This window comes from Anopheles funestus, chromosome X (assembly GCF_943734845.2).
Source record: "Anopheles funestus chromosome X, idAnoFuneDA-416_04, whole genome shotgun sequence".
Lineage (NCBI taxonomy): Eukaryota > Metazoa > Arthropoda > Insecta > Diptera > Culicidae > Anopheles > Anopheles funestus.
This window is the reverse complement of record NC_064597.1, coordinates 17,119,995-17,141,702: the sequence shown is the minus strand read 5'-3', so window position 1 is coordinate 17,141,702 and position 21,708 is coordinate 17,119,995. Positions and strand designations below refer to the sequence as shown.

The 21,708-nt window shown below is 37.0% G+C and overlaps 1 protein-coding gene across 6 annotated transcripts in view; it reads right to left on the bottom strand.

Moving 5' to 3' along the window:
• The window catches only part of LOC125774796 (guanine nucleotide-releasing factor 2), a 55,758-nt gene that overhangs the window by 14,576 nt on the left and 19,474 nt on the right, over positions 1-21,708 (bottom strand). For 2 of the 6 annotated variants that reach the window (XM_049445043.1, XM_049445051.1), the window contains exon 1: positions 9,136-11,614. The exons of 1 other annotated variant lie outside the window; for it this stretch is intronic. In XM_049445043.1, the coding sequence (XP_049301000.1) occupies positions 9,136-9,601 (466 nt within the window). In that variant the 5' untranslated portion in view covers positions 9,602-11,614. Of the gene's footprint in view, positions 1-9,135; positions 11,618-21,708 lie in introns of those variants that run through there. 3 more of the 6 variants (XM_049445064.1, XM_049445034.1, XM_049445075.1) reach the window with 3 other exon arrangements.

Here is a 21,708-nt window from a genome sequence, read left to right as displayed (position 1 = left end):
TGGAATTGTCACGGGTGATCCACACACAGATATCTATCGACAAAACTCGCACATCAAAACGCCTACGCAGTGTCTTCAGTCTGCATTTCGATGAAGGTGGCCTTTGCCAATTTATCTCCAAAACAGACTCAAAGAGCGACAACCTTAACCTAGCTTTTCAGGGCGCACAAACGGAGGGGTTTATGATCGAGATCGTGTATGCGCGCGTGATCGGTTGAAGTTGCTCACGGATGGACGGCCCTGGCCATACTGTTCGGCTTCAGTGCGTATGTGCCCGTGAGTCGCAGTCTAGCGCCCGTTTCGTCGTGCATTGGAGGAAGTTTCCGCAAGTACACGCTGGATGTTTTTGGGCGAACGGACGCACACAGACGTAACGCAGAAAAAAAACCCCAACGTGTGTGTGGATCGTATTGGGTTGATGCAAAAGCAAGCAGAATAAGCTGAGAGATGAGCATATCGGAATAAATGCTGAGAGATCAATCGTATTTACTAACGAATCAATAACGTTACCTTTTTCTTTAACACTTACTTATAGCTATAATATTAAAGAAAACATCAACAAATGAAGCAGACGTAACAGCGTCTCGTCGTACATACATGGAATCAACTTTCACTGTTTCGGACGAGTGACAATACATATAATATGACACATTTAGTCTGCTACCACGTTTACATTTTAGCGTGTTTACCAAAAAGGTTGTGCGAACAAAAAGAAGAAGAAAAAAACCTTTAATTCTCAACACCCATAAATCGTAAAATACTTTTTGTGACAATCTGTGAGACTCGGGACAGTCTATCTTCGAGCGCTCATCTGCCGACGATCGGAACGACGCAGCAGTAACACTGTTAGCTTCATCGCATCAGAGTTCGTGCCAGCCCGTCCAAGGAATGTGCGATTCTCTATCTTGGTGTGTAAAGGCGAGACGAAGGAAACTAGATAAAGGGCTCCGAGGCAACTGACGGCACTTACACACAGCAGCACTGCTCTGCGCTGCAACATTGGCTTAGGCGGGGTGGAATTACGGCTTTGTTCAGTCTGGCGCAAGGTTGGTGCAGTGAAGAAATAAATACACAAAGATTCTTCCCCAAACGTGCTTAAAATATGCTCTAGCTCGGGTACAAGAATGCAGCAGTGTGCCGAAGGTAGGCATTCAGCATGCATGAAATTTTACCACCAGATGATCGCCAGACTGTGCAGACCGAAACGGAACAGACAAGAAACGTGCAGTAAAAGAGCATCTCGTCATTCGCAAGTGCGAGATGAACATTCGGCATTTGCTTACTGTTTTCATCGCAATGAACTGGATTTGGATGCACTACTATCAGTTAGCATTCTTCCTTATTTTAACATGTCTTGTATTAAAATGCGTTGTAATGTGCCAGCTAACTACTATATTGCTGCATCTTGGATTTAATATTTTCTTGGTTAATCGGACATGGCTGCCATATAATGGCTTATTTTATTAATGGCTGAACGGTGAATCTGTCCAAAATAGATTGACAATTCATTGTTGTATTATATTGATACTGTGGGAATCAAAAGATTAGAATCGGTTTAGTAATTTAATAAAAAACAATCGGCCTCAGCACCGACTTCGTTCGTCGAGATTCGAACGCCGCCGCACTCAATTTTCACTCACGTTCCTTTAGCAGGTGCTCATTCTACCGCTCGTTTTGAATATGAGTGATTTTTGAAAAAAGTGAATCATATGACGGTTACGTTCGTTCCGGTAGTATGAAAGAAAATCCCTGACGTTTTAGGTTGCGGATTCGGGTAGAATTTGCACTTTCAATTACGGTTGTTCGAATAAATGATGCAATATGTTGTACATAGGTTAATGTTTGAAGATTTTTATAATGTTGATAGCATTTTGTGAGAAAAAAACTATTTTTTTCCAGAATCCAAAACATTTTTTTATGGGAACTCTACACGAAGCTGAATTATTTATTAACCCTTTGCACTCGAGCGGAGCCGGTCCGGCGGCCAGTCGATTCTAAGTGCCAACTCGAACTGAATGGAAAGCTGCACGTGGTATTAAAAGGGACAAAAAGGGACTGCCAAGTTTGTTCTGACCGTAGCACACCTGGAGGAAGGCGAGAAGTTACATATTGTTGTGACATGTGTCCAGACAAGCCTAAGATGCACCTTGGCTATCATTTTACAAAATATTACCCCAAAAATAAATTACAGAGTGTAATAATTATCAAAGTTTGTTATCTTCGGTATGTAGATGAATGAAATAGTGAATTTGTATTACTTGTATACGCTTGATTGTTTATAAATGCCTTAAAAGTACCTGTAATATGTTGACCTAATTTGACCGAAATCGTCTCGAGCTGCTGGTTGCGCAAGCGCAAAAGGCGTAAAAATGTTAAGTAAGGTCCATGATTAAAATGAATTTTAAAATTTCTCTCTCCTCTTGGCTTTAACGACCTTACAGGTCACGCCGGCCAGTTCTGGCTACTAGACTTATTTTACCACGTAGCCGGATAGTCAGTCCTTGCTACGGGGGGACGGTCCGGATGGGATTTGAACTCGATCCTGCCGTGATCTTTCGGTTTTTTACATGAGTTCCATCTACGCACATAATTACGTCCTTAGTCCCGCTTTTCAAAAGGAAATAATCCTTAGCTTCTTGTCCCTCTTGTTCGTTCTTAGCTATGTTTATCCAATCCCCAACCAATGAGTGAAGTGGTTGTAATGCGATTGCGATATGAAAATCTTTTCCAACACCATGTTGGTATCTGCCATTCGCTAAAAAAATAATACATGCTGCTAATTTTTCTTCTTTTGTAATTCCATGTGCTCTTTGCGCATCAATCGAAAAATCGTGACCATCAAGCAAATCCATGAAAATAGATTTGGAAATCCGAAAGTTATCAACGAATCTGCAATGTAATATCCAAATATGTAATAAACGGCAACAAATTAAATCATCGTTTGCGTACACTGTTTCAGTCAAAGCAAGAGGATTAGAGTTATATCGAAGATTCCTCCTAAGTGTTCGTAGTTTCTACTTCGACTCGTTTTCTGCATTAATGGAGTTAACAGGAACTGCATTTCAAACCGAATATTTTCACTATCAGCAATTTACGAAAGGTAAACTAGGCGCTCTTAAAGTTTAAAACACAATGAATAGTAAAGACGCGCTTATTTTTTGACAAGGAAAAAAAATAACTTGAACGACCAAGTATAAACGATAGATAAACATATTTGAAAGCACAGACATGCAAACCTAGAAATATCAGCACTTGAGCCGTGAAGTAAAGACGTGCTTTTAAATGTCATGGCGCTCTTATTTTCGTGAGCGCCGAACGGATTTCGGCGAACGAAGTCGATGCTGAGGCCGAATATTTCAATCAAAGCATTGAAGTTTACAGTTGCTGTCTTCTCACATACCGCATGATACATTTTATTATAACAACCAGAAAAACTAAAATCATTGCACACGATAGAAAATTGAAGCAAAAACTTAAAATGTCATAAGGTTCATAACTATGTAGCACGTATTCTATCCATAGGTGCATAAAATCAAATGTGAGAACAAAGCAAAACAAAAACCTCATTCAACGGCACACCTCGCCTCTGTAGTGTTGGATCCGACCCGGTATATGTTTCTTTTTTTGCACTGGTTTGGTTCTAACAATTGCAAAACAAATAGAGAAACAGAATGGAGAATGCAAAGAACATGCGCATGTGATAGGGAATAGCATGCTCCGGAACGCAGATAAGCGCGATACTTTGAGGGCAATTGCAATTCTTGCTTTGTTCGGTGTGTGATGTACATGTGTTAGTATGGTGAGGTAAGAGTTAATTGTTATGTCTACTAGCTAATTAAAGAGTAATACAGCTTTGGTCGTTTTTCAAGAAATTAATAACAAATGAACTATTTATGACTTTACCTTCTGACGTGGTCAATGTGCAAAAATAGTAAGTTAAATAAGGTGTATATAGGGATAACACATGTAATCGTATTATAACATCTCATTAATTAGTTGAAATTTTATTTTAACTCACACTTCGAAGTAATAAACAAGCCGAAGTAACGATACGATAATTATTGATTTATTGACACATTTATGCAATAAAATTTGTATAGTTTCTACTATGAAAGTTTTAAAAGAGGGTTCTGAAATTTGGTAATATGATATGTTTCTTCCCATTTACGGAAATTTTGATCATAGCATTGAGCGTTATTTGTAATTGACCCGTTTGTACAGGTACTCGTCGAGATACACGATCATCTCTAAAGGATTCGCTGATGAACGGATTTTAATATTTGACAGCTCATTGATTTTATAGCACAAAATTTAAGTAAATTAGTTAAAATCTGCTTGATAATGTCTTCAATTTAATTATTTTTTTATATTATTTTTAGGAAAAGTTTCTTCAAAAAATCGCATAAAAATTAAATACATCACTAGCAGAGAAGGCAGTTGATTCTGTAGTTATCAATTTGACATGAACTTGTATAGAGATCCGACGTACGCGAAAATTCGAGATACGTAGATTTTTTTGGATTTCTGCGGTCCGCTATAATAGTTTATCTCGGGGGCTATCTGTATCGAAAATTTCCTCCGTTCCTCAGTATAACTATTCTCATCTCGACTTACTCGACGTATCCCTTCCTGTAGTTTGCACAACCATCATATATCTTCACTCATGTTAAATCATTATCCTTAGGATGGACCGCTTATTAATCTGGTCGAAAGAGTGTAGCTTTCCATTTTTAGTGTTGCGTGGAGTTTGCCAGAACTTCCTTGATGCATACGGTAAAATTGATCGGTAGATTTCCAAGTACGTCAGTGCACGCTACATATTGGGTTGCACAGACTTAATGCTCATAATATTAAATTATCGCTATGCGCGATGGACTATTCTTAAAATTCCTATCATGCGTTGTTTTTATCTAATTATTTTTCAAATGCCATATACAAACGTTATGATGAAACAGCCTAATACCATTGAAGACAGTATAAATCACGCCAAATGGTATCAGATTTAACAGGTTGGTTTGTTATATTAGTCTAAACTAAATTGCTCTTCCTATTATTCCAGTCCTGTTAAGGTTAGAATTGAGTGCACAGAAAGTTGTGGCGACCATAATCGCAATTGAACACCATCACTAACAAGGAATGTACTATATTCATCCAAAATCCTCATAACCACTGCAATAGTCCCTGACAGAACGTTACAAACAAAGCAAGAGAACAAATACAATTTCCTTCAACAACTACAGCGACTATGGGAGTCTGTGATACCTTTCTAATAGAATTTCTGTACGCGTTTTGACGTTTGGAGGTATATCCAAACAAACTGGTAAACCAAATTAGGCTGTATATTTCAGATTGGATTTTTATCCTAATAAAAATTTCGATCAGCCGTTTGACAGATGTCAAACATTTATTAGGTATATATGACCTGAGTGAGTTTATGCCATGTAGCCAATAATTTAGAAATGTAAACATTATCAAGTATAGTAAAGCCTACATGGACTTTTCTATCTCTTCTTATGGGGCTGGATGGAATTTCCTATCAAACATGTTTACTCTCATTTGCGGATAGCAATCATCGAACACACCAAAATTCGATTATTTATTTGTACGTTAGTCCATCTTCGGTACCGATCTCGTTGTGTGAGAAACAGGCGGTACGATCACTGTACCAGGAAGTTACTCCAGACATTTAGTGGCATTAATTTTGTTTTTTTTGCCTCTTGACCGTATCAATCCCGTATTATTTTTATAATCTAGTCAGTCCTTGCTACGGGGGGACATGGTCCGAATGGGATTTGATAACCGATCCTGTCGTATGGAACCTGCGCCATTTATCACCACCAGGTCGTCCTATATTTCAACGAATGTAGCAAATTAAGATTCACCAACAAAAGTCGACGAATCAGTTATACAATCGGAAATAATCGGACATATAATAAGAGAAAATATATTATATAATTATATAATAACAGTTAAACATGTAATAGTTAAAAGAACGGCCACATCAGTTCTAATAGTTCGGGTGCGAATAAAGAGTGGCAGCAGATTCAAAGAAATCAGACGCATTTCAATCCGCTGATACAGAGCCAGTATTTTTCCGAAATGAACCAAATGATGTGTCAGTTAAGACAATTGACAAATCCGTTACATATTTGAGACAAATCGATCACATTGAATAGACGTAGCAGGAAAAGAGATCTTACTTATTCTAATTAGTGATGTGCGTTCCGGAACGAACCTTCGTTCCGTTCCTTGAAATAAACGATCGGAACTAGATTCAAAATTTTGAACCTGCTATTTTCGTGGAACTAGGCTCGGAATTATGAATCTGGTAGGTTTACAGAATTTGGATGGAATAGTTGCACATTTTCGTTCCAATTACCAATCCCCACTTGTCTTCTGTTGTTATCTAATAAGCATTACTACCGCTATGACGCAAAGGCATAGTACGAAAAAGATACATCAAATAACAATTCCCTCTTTGGGTTTTAATCCAGGACTGGTTAAGCAACCAGTCAATGCTTCTCTTTATCTTTCATGTACATCCACTCATCACTGAACTCGAAAGTATTTGCAATGATCACGATTACCTTGTCATTGCATATGCTTATGATATGTCCTTCCAACATCTGACAAACCTGCCTAGTGGTCATCACATATCAACAACAACGAAGGCACTGATGACTGAAACGAAAAAGCGTCTACCTAATCCCAAGGATGCGTTGGAAACGCCTTCCATACCATGGACAGAGGTGTGAAGGAATATCAGTTGCAGGAGACTCTCTTCCCAGCAAAGATCCTGTCTATTTCTTCTAGCTAACAACACAATAGCTACTGCAACTAACATATTTCATTCCAAATGCAACGCATCATCTCTCCAAAATGTTCATATTGCCCTGGATGAAACTTTAGACCATAAGTTCGTTTCATGACCGAGGATCGCTGCAGCTTGAAGAATGTGAAATTAAAACTACCCATCCTAATATGACATTAAACTTTCAGGACTTGCATACTCCTATACTGTATGGAGTTAGATCAACAGATAAGAGTATGGTTTAAAAAAATTTTAAATCGAATATTTTTATAAAATATAAAATATTCGATTCAACGATTGAAATTGTATGTGCCGATGTGCAGCAAAGCGATAAAAACGGTGCACAGAGACGCCATCAGCATTTCCAAAAGTTACTCATGTTTTAGCGTAATTAGTACAAAAATGACTTATGACCGCGGTTTGTACCGGTCCGCCCCAGAATATGGGTATTGGATCAAAATAATAACAATATAATACAATGCAGATGTAGACTCAAATGCAAAATTACTAACTTCACAAAATGTAACATAGCACATCAGGAAGTAACTACAAAAATCAACAAAGCAATAGAAAGTAGTAACGTACCGACAAAAACACAACAGTACGAAGGGCGCGAAAAAATGTTCTTGTAGCACGATCTTCAAAGCTGTCAAACACATTTGAAGATACTAATAATCATAATAATAACAATTCCTTAGTCAACGGACCAAGAAGCCATGTCGACACCGTTTAGGACAGTGGTATCAAACTCATTTTGGCTTGCAAAAATGAATTTAAGAAGATTCAAGAAAGTGTTATTTAAGTGTAAAAGAGTACACACACAACATATACAAATATATTTTCAATTTTCCAAGCTAAACCTCACCCAAGCCAGATATTATTCGATGCTCTCGTTCTTCCTTCGCGGGCCGGATTCAAAGACCAAAGGGCCGTATGTTTGACATGTCTGGTTTAGGACATACAATAGTATACAGAACTCTTGAAGTGCAATACTGATAAAGAGCTCATCTTTTTCTTGGCTTAACGACCTCCAAGGTCATGCCGGCCATTTTTGGCTTATTGGGCTTATTTTTTTTACCACGTAGCCGAATAGTCAGTCCTTGCAGCGGGGGAAAGTTTATCTTTTTTTCTTTTTTAAACACATTTTGAAAGTGTATTCGAACTTATTGAACATCCTGTACACATACCGTACCAGTCATTTGGACTGGAACGCTTCATTTTCGTCACATTATTTTTTGGGGTTAAACCATCCCAGAGTAGCTGACACATGAATTTTACATATATATTCTGTAGTACGATCTCCAATGAACAATTTCATACACTCCAACTCTTCGTATATTTTTTTAATTATCCACGAACGAAAAACGCTTAAAACGCTTGCTACTTGGTAGTGTTAAATTATATACTGCACAGCAATGTTGTGACTTTTGTGAAGAATATAACAATTACATTACACATATACCAGTGGCAGATCAAACATTGCTACCGTTAATTGGACGCATTAGCATCAATTAATAACCCACCTACTGACGTACGATACATTGGTATGTGATTGTAAAATTCCAATCATATATTACTAGGGGAAAGATAGAGAACAAGAAGGGTAGGTATGGGTGGAACAGGGGATTGTTGTGAGACGATCAGTAAGAAATCAATTGCATCGAACAGAACAGTATCTGCTAACAAGACGAGAGGCTTTTGTTTTCATCTTTACCCATTTCATGAAGCACGCAAAACAACTGCAAAGAAAGCAAAAGTAGCCCTACCAGCAAGCGGACCGAAATTCATTGCGTATGCAACGGAAGGCAAACCCATAGAGGAAAAGTGATGGAAGTAACGTTCCGCCTGCTGCCTACTATTGTTCGATTGTTGCTCACTATGCTCGAAGATCCACGATTTCAACGCAATTGCGGATGCCACTTTCTCCATCCAAACGCCATTTAAACGAGGCGTGTTTGAAGGACGAAGAAAGTAGAATTATGATCGATTCGGCTACTTTTCCCTTTACGGGTGCGGAGTGTTTATGTCCGCGGAATACGAGAGTGAGTTGGAAGTGAGAGGGAGTGAGGGAGTGAAGAGGCAGGGTGGAGGATGATAAAAAAATAAAAGGAAAAGAACAGCAAGAACTGTATGATCTAGCTATAAAAAGGTTGTCGATCTTAAGTTCGTAATCTTATGCAACGGTGTATAGAAAATATTAATTTTAAGATGCTGATCAATAGGATTTTTCCCCCCGTTATTCAACAAAAGAAAAGCCGTCTCTTCTACGTTAGGTCGAAAACCATTTCACCCGTGGGCAGCAATACAATTGAATCACAGCTTACTTGAAGCGTCACCGTCATCCGATAGTCGATCCATCTGGTTCGTGTACTGGAACTGTTGACCGCGCGGTATAGTCGATGCCTGCTGGCTCACCTGCTCCCTTTGGAACACATTGTAGGTGGATGAGTTGGAGCCGCTGAAGAGTTTCATTTTGGTGACCGGCTGTTGGCGTCTTAAGCGCGGTGACTGTAAAACGCCCTTTCTTCGCCGTGCGTCATTTCCCGGGGAAAAGGCTTCCGACGGGATCATGCTGTCAGGTGCGTATCCGGAAAAAGGCTTTTTAACCGTCCCAGAACCATCATCCGATGGTGGAAACAGCTTCGGACGGTCGACGTCCAAAAATGGGTCGAGGGTGCTAGCACTCTTGAGTACCACGCCGGTTGGTTGATACCGTAGATTATGTGTCTTCCATTTCTTCCGCTCGAACGAGGCACAATCGAAAAGGAACGAATCATCAAATTCAGGCATTTTCTTGTGTTTTCTTGAGATTATCAGATACAGTTATATTTTTTGTTTGTTAAACACACCGAACGGTAACTTTCATTAACACTGTTTGTAAAAACACAACACTAGTACACATCTTCTCGCTAGGATGTGGAGAAGAAGAACGTCGAACGTTTTTCTTGGTTATTTTTTAGAGCACTTCAATATTTGTAACTTTACTAAATGTGTATAATTTTGAACAGATGATAGAAAAATAATTTTAGCAAACAAATTTCATACTGCGTTAGATTCACTCTAATTCATCCCGTTTGTTTCCCCCCAAAACCGTCCAACTATAAAAATAATAATTCAATATCCGGAAACCCCTTAACAGTCACTCAAACTAAACTCGGTGTTTAATGCGCATTAAGGTGAATATCAAAAGATGCTCCCCATATTTGCATGGTGCAATCTTTTTCGCCAGCAAGAAACTTTCGATGCTACGGTAAATGCATTTGTTATGGTCGGAAGTGGCATATTTTATTGTACGGTGATCCGGGAAAACAATTCCATAGCATCAACCGAAACTAGAAGCTGTAGTCTCGTACCGTGACAATAACGCACTGGAAGAACGTTTCTAGGAGCTACCGGTTGTGCCGTAAGGAGGAAGAGGGAAATAAATTCCATCATAACAAATGGTTCCGTTCCGTTCCGATACCAACAACCAGGTAGCATTCCCAGCGTGTGGTTCACGATGTCGTTTGCCTTGTTTTCCGTTCGTTTTGTTTCTAATAAACGCGACCATGAACCGTACCGTGATCCGGGGGAGTTTCTTCAATCCTATCACACAGCTTGGATTTAAAAAAAAGAAGGAAATTCTGCCAACACCGACAAGCTTGAGGTCACCGTCTTCTGCACCGAGAAATCTCCATGGAAGAACGTATTAAAAATGCAAACCCTACCTGCTCCGCAACCCTATATACATGTCCAGAAGCGAAAAATCGTGGATCACCACGATGTTCTTGAGCGGTGGCACAGCATTGATCCAACGATTCGTTCCGGTAAGTGATGGCAAACGTATAAAACAAGAACAACGGATTAACCATCTGGAGTTGGGAAACATTTCCACGGTTCAGTTTGATCCAAATTCGAAGCTGCTAGCGTCTAATTCCAAAAAACGAAAATCTACACGAGAACAGGATGGTTTCTTCTTGTCTAGCGTCCAACCATTCCGTGTAACCGTATGTAATGAACGCTACTCTACTCTTCGGCAATGTTCTGAACCAAAGGTCATCGAGCAACTGACCAGAACCAAAGCTAAATCTTGTCAGTACGCTTCGAAAAGCACCGGAATGGGCATTCCACTTCTGAGGTGGTGATATATCGCTCACCGGTGTGTGACGCCTCTGCAGGTTAGTAACCATTCTGGTGGTTTCGGTGGCGTGAAATGTATTCCTGCTACACTTTCAAGCTTTTCTCCCGTTTCCCCTAAATGCTAGGTTTTTATTCTCAACCCAAGAGTGCTCGAGTAATGATCAGTGCTCAGAACGAAGTCTTCCACAGCTGACGACTATAGCACCAAGTATGAAGAATTAAACTATTCTTAACCATCCGCATCTTTTGCAGGGTTAGGTTAGGTTTAGGTACACACAAAATTCTTTATACAAAAGTCTTCATGGAATTGTTTTGGACCTATTTTTTGTTGATTAGTGCTAATCTGCTATTACACTTCAGGGCCCTACATATGTTATACCTTGTTTTTAATCAAATATCTTTACTCGAAAGATAATTACTTTTCCCCAAATAGTGTACTAAAGTAATTTTACAGATTTTGCCTTAAATTACAAGAACAGATAGAAAATCAAGAATAGCGTCAATCAGTCAATATGTACGTTTAAAGGGCAATTCATATCTTCAATTTCTGTGTAGAATATATTAGAATAGTACTCATATAATACTATTTTTTAACAAACAAATAAAACAGAGTTAAATGCATATTTTCAGAAAAAAAATGAAGCGAAGTTAATTTAAAAACCAAAAAACAAAACGTCAAACTTAGTGCTGTGAAGAAAGAATAATACGCGCACCACGTTTTTAAAGGAACGGAAACGATCAACTGCGTTCGTGTACGGTCAGTGAATTGGTTTGAAATAATAACAAAATTTAGTAGAAGAAAACAAAAATTGCATTTGATTGAAACGAACGAATCATGTCTGACGTTTGCCACGTATAAATAGATCGCAGTGTCAGAGTCGTACTGTTTTGCTCTTATTTTTTAACATGCTTTCTTCGGATAACGCAAACAGTTGATGATCGCAACGAAGAAACATTAACGATCCTGCCTGGTAATGCGTGAAGGTAATTTTTTTTATCTTGTTTTGCTCGAATGGTGACGCAAGTATTCTTCGCCAGTTTTGTGTTTAATTCTATTAAACGAGAATATGATCGGAAGCTGTGAAGCGGTGTTTATTACGCACTATTTTCCAAAAACCCATTTTAAATAAGTTGCTGTATTGGTCAGAAACATGATCTAATTGAATTTTTTAAAAGACAAGGTTTTTTTTATTTGCAAAATTGTCTACAAGACAAGTAGTCAAAACACTGGAGCCCATTGTAATTAATATAAAATTGAATTTTTCACGACATACGTTTTGTGGCACGTCCACAGACAAATAACATCGTTCGACAGCGATATGAAATCTCGTTCCATATCATATTATATGTCGCGACACAAGATAATTAAAATGCTTCCGAAATAATCGTTGCGACACGCACAGTGGATGTGTGGAAGAAAATAGTTTTATCGGTACGGACGTCGGTTCGAGACCGCTGCACGCATCGAGTTACATTGGCGGGACATATGTGATGATTCATTTGGAATTTGGTCGGTTCGACAGCGCGACTAGTTTTGCCAAGGCATGTCTAGTGTCGGTATTTGCACGCATAAAATAAACAAACCCAAGTTATTGTGGCGGACGGATTTCCGCTAACAAGCTGATGCAATTAAGAATGCCATAGAGCTGTTATTTATGCTACCCTTTTTTTTCAAACCTAGAAGCTAATGATAGAGAAAGCAATGTAGGACAGTATCGCGAATGATCGTGGCAGATATAAAAGCGAAAACATTTTGTTATCGTTTTGCTTGAAATATGAGAAAAAACATGATAACACAGACAGGAAGACATTGTGTTTGCATTGTTTGCTGAATTAATACTGCAAGAATGTGCAAATTATGAACTAATCAAACCATGACGAGAAGTTTACTGTACAGGGCAAAATATTGAAGAACATTCATATAACACATTAATAAAGCTTCTGAAGCAAAGTTTCCGTCTTAACGACAAGGAACATTTTAAAATGAATATAGAGCCGATGATGTGACTAATAGTGGCGCTAGTCTCTCAAATGACAGGATCGTTACCAAATCCTACCCGGACCATTCCTCCGTAATAATAACAAACTATCTGGATGTGCTGTAAAAATAAATCGAGTAAACCGAGTTTTATGGCACGCACGACCTAGTATGCACTTACGCCAAATAAGATGAGATGAGTATGATTTTAAAATAGAAAGAAAATCAACATCATGACCAGGTCATCGTCTCTCGTATTACTTATTTCTGTCATTGAATAACAAATGAAAAGGTAGGCAAATTTATTTTACACGGCATTTAAACCAACAAGGTTAGTTGGGAAAGACTCTTTCGCGGACATTAATCGCGATTCGCTCACATTTTCCAACCTTTTTTTTATTAACTTTTATCCCACCTTATGTTGCGTACGTTAGTTACACCACCCTATACTTCCTTTGCCGGTAATCGAATTTTCCAACAACATTAATAAACCATTTAATCCGAAACGGACGGGTTTTTAAAGAGTATTACGCAAAGAGATGACTTGCTTGCTTGCGCGAAACCTTGCCCATTCGTACCATTAAAGAAAAAAAAAGAAAAGATTTCCACCACGCTTTACGGCTGTGCCCAGTTTAAAAAATTTGTAAAACCAAAAATGCCTTTTGGAGGTTTCCGAACGGAGCTGCGCAACTAGGCGCGGTTCATCTTCAACATCAGTAATCGAAATCGTCTAGTTTGGGCTCTTAACAGTCCCAAGACTTTTGATGGGTTTTGGATGCTGACATAAGCGGTCTCATCTGAAAACCTCCGCCCACTAAATAGGGTTTATGAGTGCCATTTGAAGTTATGTTTTGACAACATAACAATTAAATGAACTGCCAAAAACAACATTTAAAAGGTTTTAACGCGAAAAACGAGTGAACCTGCTGCAGTATGAAATTATGTTGATCACCATACAATCCTAATCTCCATCATGCAAGTTGCCACAAAACACCAGAACGTCACACACTGAGATTGAATATTGTTTGTACAAAATTACATAAAACACACACGTTTAGATGAAGTGCTTTCTTTTCTACCAGCACCACTGGTCACTGTGGATATATAAGCACTTTCTTCTACTTTGGAATGCACCTAGTGTAAAACATCAAACCAACGTTCCGTGCACTGAATATTCGAAATGCACTAATTAGGTGTAAGCGATGCGTTCCGATTGATATTCACACGCGGCGTTTCATTTTTGACACTCCGAAAATTTCCCCCAAAAAGTTGATTGATGGATCCAAGTAAATATCTCGGGACTGGGTAATAATGATAGAAGAATTGATGTTTGCTAGTTGCCACCACACACAGCACAAACGCACAAAGCACAATTTCTTCTATCCATTTGCTACGAGAGTAAACGCGTTAAAAATCTTGATCACGAAACGCACGACTTCTCCACTGGACGCCGAAATGCTAAATGACCGAATCGTTAAACCAAAACAGTAGACAGCGGAGCGAAACCGGCAGATTGGCGGCTAATATGGTAGAGTCCATCACTGTTTTACCACGATCGACCGTAAACCACTCCAAGTCTAACCGATTCAATCAGTACTCTCGCTTGTGCTCCACCTATCCGTCGCACTATGGGACAGGCGCCAAACATAACATCATATCAACTATAAAATTTTCTATCCATTCAGATGTAATTTTGTTGAAACTGTTGCATATGGTTGTTATATAAAGAACACAAAAACACGCAAATCATATTTTATATTTAACTTCTATTTATATTTAACTTCTATTTTCATATACGTTAATGCCCACTCAATGTTCCATGGTGCCAATCTCTCTATCGGAACGCTCAGTGAAAAAATGCGAATATTGACTAATGGAGAGTTAAACCACACCATTACGGCAGAGCTGTCGAACTCGATCGTACGATAACAACTGAACTATTATTTATACTTTGCAGCTAGTCTCAATTGTTGCATTAAACTAAGCGTACTGACATGATCATTTACTAGATCGTTATGGTACATTACCAATTTAACAGACTTTAGCACAAACAATTTGCCATCTCTGAATGAAGGTGAGATCGAGCAGCAGAAACAAGAGTGGAATAGCACTATTTTTCTCTCCCTTTTCTTCTTTATCAACCCTTCCTAAATTGTCTATTTCTGTATCAGGAAAAACTTTACGTTACTATACATCAGAGGCTTGTAAATTCGTTTGACTTTCCTTACATTTTTTAAAAATTTGTTGGCATTGCTTCAATAATATATAATAAGTAATTAGAACCAAATATCATTATTGAAGAGAAGGAGGTAACACTGGCGTACTATTCGAAGTCTTCAAGATCTTGATCCATTTAGTGGCTTGGATTTTTGTTTAATTTATTTTATTCACTTAAGAACGTGCAGGTCGTTTATCTTCTTTGGTTATTAACTATTACAAACATATCATACAAAATAACTCTAAATTATACTATCGTTAGCAACAAACTTATCAATATATTGAAATTTTTCGAACAGGTGATTGAAACTACGATAAGAAAAATAATCAATGCTTTAATTTACAGACCATCATGCCAAATTATACGAATAGCTAGCAACGGTTAAACTTTCAACCATCAAAACCCATACAGAAAACACTAGCTGAAGGTATTATAGACCACATCGCTGGAGTATCGATTAAAAGAGCAAATTTAATCGCAAATTGGAACAGATATTGGTGGAATATTATTGATATAACACACATGGTGGAATAGGAACAATTAGATTTGTGATTTTGATTGCCAAAAATAGCGTCAAACTTCATGGAAAAAAATTATCGATAAAAAGATAATATATCTCACAGCAGAACGCGTTAAAAACCGCTTGTTTGTCAGTACATTAATATATAAATGTGTGTTATACCCATAAACATATTAGGTTTGTAGTATTCATGTATGCATTTGTATTACACGAAATATAAAAAACTACTCAAAATTGAAACTGAAATAAAAATCACAAATTTTTTGTTATCGCAGTGTATCAAGCAACATAAACATGTGTATCAAGAATACGTAAACTTCTTTGACAACACGTTAAACCGAAGTCATTCAACCGAAGTCAAGTCACCACATTATTTTGGAATTTAAAACAACTGGCAGGGGTAAATGTGATTAAAGGACAAAGTTTACGAGAGCCAAATATTATAAAAATACACACGGTATGAGCGGTGGTTCCACAAAACGGGACCGGACCTCAAATCCCATCCGGACCGTCCCGTAGCCGGGTAGGACTGACTATCCGGCTATGCGGTAAAAATAAGTCTAGTAAGCCAGAAATGGCCGGCATGACCTTACAGGTCGTGGCCAAGAAGAGAGAGAGAGAGAGATAGGTATGACTTTTATCCTTAGATTCTGTGTGGAAAAACGTTTTTATTAAATTCTAAAAGATGTTTTTACATCAATTTAATTGTAAAGTAGTTTTTTACATTTACAATCAAGCATTTACTTGATTTTTTAAATTTCAATTACTTTTATTTTATCAAACCTATCTATTTTCAACAAAATTGCATTAATTTATTTACCTTGTCTTTATTAAAGGAAGACTTGTAATGTTAAATGTATTGCCTACCCGTGTAGAGTGATATAAAAGAAAGTACAAATCGATTGAAAGTACATTTAAAAAAATGCATTAAAAATTCTGGGTTTTTGTGTATATGATAGGAAACCAGCTTTTCTATCCATTCTTAAAGTTTCAAGCCGATAGCTTCAAAATATTAAATGTTCTTAGGATTTAAAATTATAAAACATAGCCGGTTAGGTGATGGCTCATTTCAATGAAGGTTAAAGAACCAAAAATTAAAATTTTGTACTAAAATTTAAATTGGAAAATACACTAGTTATATTTCAAAATATTTACCAAATCTCCAAATTGCCAAATAAATGTATACCAAAATTACTTTAAATATTTAATAAAAAATGTTGCAGTAATACCAGGGCGTCCTTGGGATATCAGAGCTCCCGATTAACCCTAATGTCAACAACCTCCTACCCGAGCAAGTTTTGCATTTCCATTCTGATATAGCTTTCGTTTAGTAAATCAAACACATTCGACATTCATAGAATGTCTAAAGAAATTTGTTTTCTATCATTTGGTAAAAAAATAAAAAAAAATTAAAAATTTTAAATTTTATTTTAAATTTGTTAGATTTCACCAACCGGCTACCCGGGTAGGCCATACATATTGTATTATTCTGTGTTATAAAAGTTATAACTTTGTTTCTGGTCATCAAATTCATGTAAAATTTTCAATAACGATCAATGTATGTAACTAATGATATCTAATGGGGGCGGCCCGGTGGTGCATGTGAAAAACGGCGCCCGTCCACACGGCAGGGACCGGGTTCAAATCCCATCCGGACCGTCTCCCCGTAGCATGGACTGACTATCCTGCTACGTGGTAAAATAAGTCTTGATACGGCCAGGCCGTTCTAACCGAGCAAAAAAAAAAAATAATGATATCTAATGATTTGAAAATTCAAGTTCTATAAATTTCACTCCTTTCAAAATGTAATATTTGAAGCTAAAACTTCAAAGTCATGCTTTCTCGCTCTACATTACTACCAATCGAATATGTAAATGCGACAAAGCATCTCAAATGTATTCGTCGGGTAAATAGGGATATTCTGTTAAGAGTTTTATAAATTTCACTACTGTTTATATGTGCCTTTCTATATGTTTAACTCCTAAGTATTCGGAGATTGTTCTAACAAAGCATTTTATACGTTACAAAGAAAATTTAACATTATTTCAATGACTACAAAAATTAATCTTCACACTTCAATAAAATGCAAACTTCCATACGAATACGACCAAATACAAATTGCATTTTACAATTTTTAACTGAATCCTTTAGTTAGATAACAATTAACTGATTTCTTTAATGAATAAGTTACAATCCTTAAACTTCAGTAAATTGCTAACTTCCATACAAAATGTATGGCTTTACGTATAATGTGAGGTGGTAAAAATTTTTGTGAACTGTAAAATAATTAGAAACTAACATAAAGTTTACTTGAAACTCAGAACAGGTTACCGTTAGTTCGAAAGATCATTTTCGATTTCGATCAAGAGCTACGATGAAAAGTCGCATGTCTTGCTGTGTCAACCATGATTTTGGAGCACGGTTAGTCAAAAGTGAAGTTTCGTTTACTAACCAAGAGAAAAATCATCGATCGAGTTTACTATGTTTGAACACTGACATTCCATAACTAAAATTTATTTTCCGGTAGATTCACCCTCATATCACTAGAACAAGGGATGCAATAAATAGTTGTTCACGGGGTTTGGCAGTTTTAGTCGGAATTAATCTGTCGCTTCGTATTTTGCGATTGTTCCCGGATTTGGGCGAAGGTTAAGAGCTTCTTTGATTTGCCGTCTGTTCTTGTTGCTGCGATTATACTTCTTTTAGTTTTACACTCCAATTTTGGAAATGATGATGATGATGAAGACGATGCTGATCGCTGCGACATTATAAATTGCCGATTGTCTTCTTCGTCGAAGCAAAACGGTACGCAATATTATTGTTTCGAGGCTGATTTATTTTGTCTTCCTTCTTCTTCCGAATCGTATACTGTAGGTGGTTTTGCGTGTGTGTGTGTGTGTGTGTTTGTGGGTAGGTGGCTATGTGTCCACGATGTCCATTTTCGGACACCCCTTCGCACAAGTTCAACACATCGTCGTTGCTTTTTTTTCCTTGAGCTTCCCTTTAAATGATGACTCGCTGTCAGTAGTGTTATTAATTCTTTTTTTTTGTACAATGTAGTAAAGTGTAGAAACACGGCAGATTATTCTGGACACGTGAAACCGAAAGGAAAATAAGCATAGTGCTATCAAGAACTTAGGCTGGTGTATGCTAATGCTTCACAACCAACGATTCTAATCATCAAACTAAGAGCTTTAGTCATTTGTTAGTTTCATTGACCAAGAGCAGGAGCAACCTAATTCGTTTACTAAAGCTTCTGACTTCACGGGAGTGTGTGCTGGACAGGACGGGAAAGATCTTTTTATGGCACACTATTTGGGGAAGAAAAGAATAACACGCTGTTTCAAGAATTGCGATCATTGCGATATGATACATACATGGAAACAATATAAATCAGGGATGATCAACCTACTACTTTATACTGCAGAAAAGCTACAGTTCCATAAAAGATTTGATGTTTGATTTTTATGTGTTTATAAATATAGCGCGTCCAAAGTGTCTTCTTGTTTCCCTCAATCCCCTTCTTATTATCATTCTGTTTCTCTTTTTCGCTTTTTTTCTCGCCATTTTCTACATAAGCTATTGACATACCATAATGTTTTGTTTTTTTTTTCATTTAAGAGGAGAGTTTTATGGATATATTTTTTTCTATAAACAAATATTATTACAGGGTTCGCAGAACACTTGCTTTGTCAAATTGGATTTAATTTTATTTATCATTAAATAATCTGCCTCAAGCCATTGACAAAATGTATGCTTGCATAATACAACACCTCAGTTGCAGATGACAATAACGAGGTTTAGAGATGGTTGCGAAGATGGAGACGGAATTGGCATACAAGAACAGTAAAGTCGAACAGGCAATAGCCAACGATTAAAACTCGAAAGCGTTTTTAAAAAAATGGGTTATTTTGACCGCAACGTGTTAAAACATTTAAAATATAGAGCGGGATATACACCTTTATACCTTACCAGTCAATTAAACTTAAAATGATTATTACTTTAATAATTTATAATTATATTTAATAAGATTCCACAAAACAGTTCAAACTTTATTATTTTTTTTTCAATTCCCGAGTTGCACCAATTAAACTAATATTTTTGTGTTTTTCCGCAATTTGCGAAAAAAAATACATTATCTAATATTTATACTTATGAAATATATCTAATTTTGAGAGAATAATTTTATAATCGGAGATAAAAACTTCAATTCTGCACAAAATAACTTCATAAACTGTCTAATTTTTAAATTCGCTTAACTCGGAAAAACGCTCTGTTCAATTCGATTTGGCAGTTGCGATGCAAAAGTTATGATAGTGCATATAAAATTAATATCCAAATCAAAGTGTGCATTGGATTTTTAATTACATTTCTCAAGATATTAATTTTTTTAACCATTTTTCAAGTTATGAAAAAATGCTGTTGACGTTGACTTGCTAACCCTGCAAAAACGCTGAACCAACGTTTTTCATTCCAGATACGTTGGTATTGTGTTCTTTTTTTTTAATAGGTAAAAGGTGTCGTTAAAATCTGTTGAGTGGCTTTATCTATGTAACCGGAAGAATAGAGAGAGGATCAATTTTCCCCATGACCATTACATACCTTCCACAGCATTCAGTGACTCAAACGAGCGCGTCCGTTCCCTCAGTCGATAACGGACAAAAAAATATCATCATCATAAAGGAATTGCAACTTCGCAAACATTGGAGTGCAAAACAAAGCAAAGTAGATTTAATGTTTGGTAACCGTTTGTGTAAGCAAATGCGACATACTGCAGTTTCTTAGCACATGTGCCCGAATAGGAAATGAGAAAAAAAAATTTGGCAAAATTCACTTTGATTTACGTTTTTTTCTTACGATCCTATTCGGAGAAAAATCGTTTCTCTTTTTGATAGCCATGCTGCAAAACGTTGATACCAAAAGTGCGGAGTGTTATTTCACGCCCCAACACCACTGTAGAATTTCATTCGAATTCCTTAGACATGATGTTACATTTCATATGCAAAAGATGATCTAATATTGTTAACGAATTTTATATTTTTTCTCCAATGCAAGTGCAAGACCAAACAGAAGCACAAGAAGGATTGATCTCATGTGTGTTCTCATCTGGGTACCTTATTTTACCCAGAATAACCTTTCGTTTATTCATACGACAGCAAGTGTTCCTCAACCAGAACTCGTAACAACACAAAACAAATCTTTAATCAGCAATATCTTTCAAGAAAATAAAACGCAGCTTTATGTTGATTTTCTATTTTTTTTAAAGTGCGTCAAAAGATGTTTTACGATAATAATAAAGGTGATTTTACTGTAATAAATTATATTCTTCATTCGCCTCTGGTTACTTTAATCCAGGCATGTCAAACTGACGGCTCCTATACACTTCGGATGCGAGCCGCGAGATTATATTTAGATTTTGTATTGAAAGCATTGATTACCGAAAAATCTAATGTTTTTTTACAATGAATTTGAGTGCATTAAGTTTTTAAAAGAGAGTGACTAGACCAGGAAACACTAAAATATTTCGCGAAATTTTGCTGTCCAGGAATACCGTGGTAGACAGAGGCAGTGAAATTGCAAAAAACATAAGCCAACAATAGATATCAATTGCTCAATAATGTTAATGTTTCTCATAGGCGATAGACGAAAATACTGATATATGAGGTATTGCTCGGGTAGCAGTATTTTATAGAGCGTACAGTGATTATATAGAGATAACCGAAGAGCTTCTGGAATTCATATCTCTGCATTATACAACCAAATGTCACGATATTTACTGTTAGGTTTGGGAGAGCATGATTAAATATGATCTTCCTTTGGAGAAACTTGTTTCCATTGGGGATGGAGCAAAAGCTATGACAGAAAAATCGAAAGGATTTGTAGCTCGAATGATACAAAAAGTCCCGGAACTCGATAATAAGGTTCTCAAAACATTCTGTACAGTTTCACTTGAAATAATCTCGTTCTTCAAATTTTTACGGATGAAAATAATAAGCACATCACGACACTTGAAAATCAAAGTTGGCTCCAGGATCTCGCATTTCTAAAAGATATTACAGGAC